Genomic DNA, 6942 nt, shown 5'->3' with positions numbered 1-6942 from the left:
GCACTTTTTTTTTTAGCATAGTGTAAGCAACCGGGAAGTTCCACCTCCTTCATGCAGCTCAGTGAGCGCTGGTTGTATCACGTTTAAGCCCTTGGCCGCCAACATCAGTAGTTTGAACCTACTAGCCACCCCGAAAGAGGTCGATGAGGCAGTCTGCTTCTGTAGAGATTTACAGAAACCTTGGAAACCTTTGAGTGGCCGAGTCAGAGCTGACTCCCTGGCAGTGGGTTTGGGCTCTCAGGTAGCTCAGGAAGGGGGTGACGGTTACAAAGGAGAGCTCTCACTTCCTCTATGAAGATGGGTTCAATTCCGAGGCTAACATAACTCATATTTGCGGCCGTGGAGTTAGTGCGGACTCACAGCACCCCCTTGTGGGTTTCTGAGGCTATAAGCATTTCTACTGGGGATAGAAAGCCCGGTCTTTCTTCTGCGGAGCTGCCAGTGGTTTCGAACTGCCGACTGTGAGGCTCGCAGCTCGACACATAACCACTACACGACCTGGGCGCCATCTCATGTGAAGCCACTACCTATTTGCCATCAGAGGCTTGTGTGTGGCTCTGATGCCGATCAGGAATCTAGACGAAGACCAAGTGTAAGACAGGCTTGATGATCCACTTCGGAAACCGGCCAATGGAAACTCGCGGAACACAGGGTGTCAGTGCAGGTGCACCGGGTCTCTCTGTGTGGGTCAGAGGTCAGCTCCACAGCTGGCTCCCAGCCAGAGTCCTTTTCTGTCTAGTCCCTCCCCAGTTCCTGGGGAGTTTGATTCCATCTTGCTAATCTGTGAGCCCAAATCTCTCTCTTTCTGTGTGTGTGTGTGTGCATGCGCGTTTGCATGGGTTGTTGTTCTTATGAGCAAAACCACGCTTCACACTCCAAAGAACGGACCATGTCTTAGATCATATAGCATAGAACCTTTATTATTTTTCTTCTAAATTCTTAGAAACGGACATAACTCCCGTGCTCCAGTTATGACACCATTTATAGACATTTAAAATGCATCTTCGCTTATAAATATTGTACATTTGGTCCATAGAACAGATAATTTCACTAAATAATACTGTATTTTTTTAAACAGGCTCTGAATATAGTTTGAATATGTATATATTACATATATTTTTTCTATAGAGATAAATTTACTTGGAGTTCTGAGAATAAATCCTTATTGCAAAAAGAAAAAAAAAAGCATAGATGAGGATACAATATCTTTCCCGCCCTCCCCAGGGTTAATACTGAAAACAAAGTTGCACAAACCCACAGCTGTCACAGGAACTGTACGACACTTAATATTGTGCTATAGAAGGTACGTTTGGGTTGAAATCAGTGAGGGGATTTCTTACCAAACCTCCCACGCGGAAGTGCTTGCGAACATGAAGGACGCTGTGCTTGTCTTAGAACAGCGTGCCCTCCGTTTCAGACTGAGGACCACAGAGAAGGTGAAAAGTCTTCCTGCCCTTAACCTAAAGGATTTCACACACGGGGTTGGGTGTGCAGGGTTCGGGGGAGGCGGACCATGGGACACAGTGACGGCCTTCTCTTTATTCTAAAACACTAGGGTTTCACCAGACGTCTGTGTTCTGTACATGGATCCAGCAGCTGGCATTTGGGGAGTGGGGGGAGGGACTTAGCAATGAGATTATTTTACAGATGATGTTGGGAGAAGGTTTAGGGGTCCCACACCGATCAAAGGGACCCTAGGTGGCACGTGTGAGAATAAATGTGCGTGTGTGCATTTACATATGTGTACTCGTACTGCTTTTCTTCTCTAAAATAATGTGCTTACTATTCTGAGGGTAATATTTATTGCAAGAACTGGGATGCTGGTCACCATTGGATGAGGATGAGAGAGATTACGAAGCCCACAGTCACAGTCATTACCATAGTTACTCAGGGTTAGTCAGGAAACACAGTGTGGGAGAGAACTAGCTAAGCAGCTACGGGGCACAACATGGGGTCGGCTACACGGGAACCCATCTTCCTGGCAAGTGAGACACCTGAGTCCCCTGAGCTCGCAAGAAACCTTCTTCCCTTGATTCCCGCCCCGCCCCGCCCCCCTGGAGCAGGAGAGGGATAGATGCCACTCCCCAGCAAAGCCGTTTCCAGCTCGGAAGCCCTTTGGAGGGGGGTCTCTGGGTTAACAGGAGCTCCTCAGTTCATGGGCCAGTGGGTCGCTTTTCGTGGCAGTGAGGAGAGTTGGGCTGAGGAATTTCTGGGGCGGTACAGAGGCAGCACTGAGGAGGGGCGGCAGTGAGGGAGAGGGAGGACACCAAGGAATCATTGGCTCTGCCTTGGTTTTTGGAGGGGCCCTTCAACTAGGTTTCCCCCACTGCTGTTTTGTGCTCTGTAAGGCTGGGCAGCTTCGGATAAAGTGGAGGCCCGCCTCTCAGAGGGACCGCAGGGCCCTGGATTGGCAATAGAAACCTCCATTGTGCGTGCATGCAAGGCCCCTTGGGATGATTGCTATTGGTCCGGCTCCACTGAATTCCTCCCAGGCTGGCCTGCCGCTCTGCTGGCTGGCAGGGGACAGAGCGGGGCTGCAGGGATTGCCCGGGAACAGACCTAGGATGGAGGACTGAGGTCTGCAGGGAGGGGCTGTTTGATTGAGCTGCCATGGGAAGGAGAAACCCCCAAATAAAGGTAAGAGCTCCGATGTCTCCCTGTCACTTCGAGCGAGCTCCCCCTGGAAGTCCCCACCATAAAAAAGGCCCTTTCCGTGGGCACGAAGCAGCGTTCCCAGGACCCCAGCCCCGCAGAGTCCGAGAGAGCAGGCATGGGTCTCGGCAGTAAGAGAACAGTCAGGAGCACTGTGAGAGACCGGGAGGGTGACTGCCGCCACACTCGCCGGTGGAATGGAGATGACCCTACCGTGGCGGTTACAGACGCAGACATCTGGGTGCTTCCGGAGCCTGGATTCAAAAGGCTATCAGCCAGCAGGCTGCCAAAGTCACCGCTGTGGACCTTCCCCGGGGGTTGACTGTCCCCCACCTCCCCTCTCTGCGTGATGAGGGTGTCTGGATTTGCCACTTGAGGTAGGTTGAGACAGACAGTATCTTCAGACGTCAAGTGGTGGTCCTGCTCAGGCAGATGGGGTGGGGGTGGGCTGGGTGGGTAAGAGTGTCAGGTCCGCCAGGCCCCACCCCTCTAGATGTAGGCCTCTTTGCCGACTGAGCCACTGGCCTGGGGCTGCTCTGGGCCGTTCTCCGGGCGCACGATGTCTTCGCTGGGCTGGATCATGACCTGGATGCGCTGTGGGCATGCAAGAGGGCAGTTCCAGCAAGGGTGGGAGCACACGGCGGAGCGCTTCTTCAAGATCCACTTGTCTGGGGTGCCCTCACAAGACACCTAGACCCTGGCCGCATGGCACCCCCTCTGTACTCCCTGCCAGCCCCCTGCCCCCTCTCCTCTCACTGTGAGGGCCGCAGCATAGACCCATGGCCCTCCCTCACACCTGTTCTTGTCCGACACCTTTTCCTTCCCTTCCTGTGACAACAGCCACAAATATCAACATTTTGGTATTTATACAGTTCCATAAATGCCAGCGTCAGACCGCGGCCTTCCACTCAGCCCCAGCAGTGGGCTTCCACGTTCGCCAAGAGCAAGCATCAAAGTCCTGCGAGACCCTACGACATCTGTCTCTGGCCCTGGGCAGATCCTAGACCCCTCACTCCAGCCCAGCCACGTGGGCCTCCGTGAGGCTCCTCTGACTTGCCAAGCACGCTTCGGCCGCCCGGTGCTGTGCAGGCAGGGTGCTGGCCTGCCGCTCTGCTGGCTGGCAGGGGACGAGCGGAGCTGCAGGGATTGCCTGGGAAACAGACCTAGGATGAAGGACTGAGGTCTACGGGGAGGGGGCTGTTTGATTGAGCTGCCATGGGAAGGAGAAACCCCCAAATAAAGGTAAGAGCTCCGATGTCTCCCTGTCACTAGAGCGAGCTCCCCCTGGAAGTCCCCACTTTGCACTTGCTGGCCCCGCTGCCCTGCCCGGCGCTTCCTTCTTCCAATAGTTACACACCTCATTCTCCACCTCTATGTCTTTGCTCAAGTACCACTGGAGCTCTGCCTACCCTGTTTTATCTCTCTCCACCTCGCGCGGTTTTATTTTGCCCATTGCTGCCTCTTCTCCCCGCACGTACATTCCCTGCGGGTGAGATTTTTGCCTGCTGTGTTCACGGCTGTGTCTTGCACGGACAGGACACGAAGCAGTTGCTCAAGACCCCTGGCAGAATGAGTGAGCCCCTGAAGCCTCCTGTACACACGTCTTGCCTGCCCACCCGCCCACTCGGATATGTGCTAGTCTCACCCTGGGAAACGTTCTTGGCCACAGTGCTCCTGCACTTCCGCTCACACTAAGGCCCCTTGCCTTCGGAGGGCTCAGCAGCAGAGCATGCAATGCAAAGAGGGAGCTTTGCAGCTGGAGTTGAAGAGGAGGCTATTGCCCAGCGCTCTATTCGCGCACTGCCTGAGTTAGGAAAGCAGCTCCCACGGGGCCTCCCGAGCTGCCAGCGGTGGAGGAGGCAGCTGGCCCAGCTCACAGCCCACAGCTTACTCTCCTGTGCTGCGGACATGAACGCTGCCCCTGCTGGTCCGGAGGAGGTTGGACGGGAAATAAGGTGAAGACCCTCCTCAGTGCAGTCTTCTCAGCCTACACTTCCAGAGGAGTCTGCTTCCACCCAGGTGCCTCCAGTACCGCCTTGTTTCACGCAAGACTCAAGTGCGATTAGCATGGAGCTGGTGTGGATTGGCATGTACTGGGGGGCCATGGTGGGGCTGGCCTCATCTTTCAGGCTTCTCTTTACCAAGGCCACCCATGAGGTGTAGGTACAGTTGTAGGTGTTGGTATAGGTATAGGTGTAGGTGCAGGTGCAGGTATAGGTATAGGTGGAGTTGCAGGTGTAGGTATAGGCGTAGGTGCAGGTGTAGATGTAAGTATAGGCATAGGTTCAGGTGCAGGTATAGGTGTAGGTGTAGGTACAGGTATAAGTATAGGTGCATGTGCAGTTGTAGGTGTAGGTGCAGGTGCAGGTATAGGTATAGGTGGAGTTGCAGGTGTAGGTATAGGCGTAGGTGCAGGTGTAGGTGTAAGTATAGGCATAGGTTCAGGTGCAGGTATAGGTGTAGGTACAGGTATAGGTGTAGGTGCATGTGTAATTGTAGGTGTAGGTGCAGGTGCAGATATAGGTGTAGGTGCAGCTGCAAGTGTAGGTGTAGGTACAGGTATAATGACTCCCTCACTTTCCTCAAATATCTTCTTATTCTTGATATCAAAGCCTTTCTGATCAAATCTGTGTTTCTTATATTCCCAATCTCATCTCTTAACACTCCCCAGTACACCCACCTCTGCACCCTCCCCTCTCCACCCCCACCCCATCTCAGTTTATTAGAGGCAGGTCTTACCTCTGGGGCTTTGCACATGTTGTCCCCACTTCTCAGAATAGTCCTTCTCCTTCTGCTTCTAACACTGTTCCGTCTCTAAGGCCTCTTTCAATTCTCCTAACCCCAAAGGACGTAGGGCTCCCACACCTCCCTGGCTGACCCTATTGTAGCAACTCAAACACAGAGTGTTACTGGTCATTGATTTGTATGTCTCCCCTGACCCCCTTCAACTAGACTCTGAGCCATAAGAGGAGAGAGGCCATGCCTAGCACTGTGGGGGGAGAGGCAGAGCAAGTGGAAGACAGGACGCTCTGGTGGGTGGAGGGTGACTTACCTGCTTCAGGGAGCCCTTTAAGGTGAGGAACATGTAGACCATGTAGCCGGGGATGAGGACCATGGAAGACAGTGCCATGAGCCAGCCCACGCCCTGGCCCCACTTGGGGAAAACGTAGCTGCCCATGGTGAGAGGAGTCATCTGCACAGCGCTGAAAATGAACACACCCTGGGCAGGGGGTGGAAAGGAGGGAAGGTCAGTCAGCCACCAGACTGGACGCGAATACCCCTCTATTAGACCCTGAGGTCAAGAGGCCCACTGCCCTCCATTCTGCTCCAAGGCTGACCCTCACAAGGGCCCAACATCTCAGGCAGTCTCTCACCCAAGGTCACGGCCAAGGATACCTTTGTGCATAAGAAAAAGGTGCCCCTTCTGAGAGTACCAATAGGAACAGGTGCCCCCGTGGGAGGACCAATAGAAAAGGTGTCCTCTCTGGAAAGAACAATAACCCCAAGCGAAACCAACTGCCTCGAGTCCATCGGACGCACGGCAACCTTACCGAACAGCATAGAGCTGCTCTCGAGGTCTCCAAGGCTGTGAATCTGTACAGCAGAGATGGCCTCATCTCTCTCCTACAGTGCAGCTGTTGGATTTGAACTGCTGGCTTTGTGGTTAGCGGCCCAATGAGAGCAAAACACTATTCTTCCAAGTGAACCAGCTTCACAAGCCAAACAAGGGGTGGCAGTCAGCCCCACCTGCCCCTGTGGGCTGGGCACTGGGAACCCTTGTTCTGGGCCCAACATCTGCAGTGCAGCCCCAGCCCAAGGATGCTGAATACCCTTTCCAGGCATGCTGTGTCTCAGCTCCACCAGTGGGAGGGAATGACAGACACTATGGGGGAGAAGCTTCCCTGGGGGACATAGCCAGACCCCCGGCTTGGCAACCAGCCATCTGGATGATGCTGACCAGATGAGCCGTGAACAGGGACAACACCTGTTCCCTGAGCTCCGTGAAGTTACTGCAGTTAATGGCTCTATGCAGCATGCAGAGTAGATGTTCGGCAAAGGGTAGTCGTTCTACTAAAGAACAGGGGCTCTGGGCCTCTTCCACCCACCTCTGCCTCTGGAACTTTCTCTCTGGACCCAAGCCACCCTGGGGCCTGTGCGGATCCCTTCCTAGGAGGCCCTTGCCCTTACCGCCACAATGATGGGGGTGAAGAAAGACCAGCAGAGTTTCCACCAGATGCAGGGCCGGGAGCCGACCATCTCTTGGATGTTGTCGTAGAACCGGTTGACACC

At 54.0% G+C, this 6942-nt stretch overlaps 1 protein-coding gene across 1 annotated transcript in view; it reads right to left on the bottom strand.

The window, feature by feature from the left end:
- Window positions 1-894: 894 nt before the first annotated feature.
- The window catches only part of SLC6A1 (solute carrier family 6 member 1), a 23090-nt gene continuing 17042 nt past the window's right edge, over window positions 895-6942 (bottom strand). The window contains exons 13-15 of the mRNA XM_004702236.2: window positions 6841-6942; window positions 5705-5872; window positions 895-3246 (exon numbers count right to left, since the gene is read on the bottom strand). Of these exons, the coding sequence (XP_004702293.1) occupies window positions 3142-3246; window positions 5705-5872; window positions 6841-6942 (375 nt within the window). The 3' untranslated portion in view covers window positions 895-3141. The remainder of the gene's footprint in view (window positions 3247-5704; window positions 5873-6840) is intronic.

The sequence above is a fragment of the Echinops telfairi genome, unplaced genomic scaffold (genome assembly GCF_000313985.2).
Source record: "Echinops telfairi isolate 266 unplaced genomic scaffold, ASM31398v2 ScPeMD7_31;HRSCAF=116, whole genome shotgun sequence".
In the NCBI taxonomy this organism is placed as follows: Eukaryota; Metazoa; Chordata; class Mammalia; order Afrosoricida; family Tenrecidae; genus Echinops; species Echinops telfairi.
The sequence above is the reverse complement of the archived record's forward strand: the minus strand, read 5'-3'. Positions and strand labels throughout refer to the sequence as shown.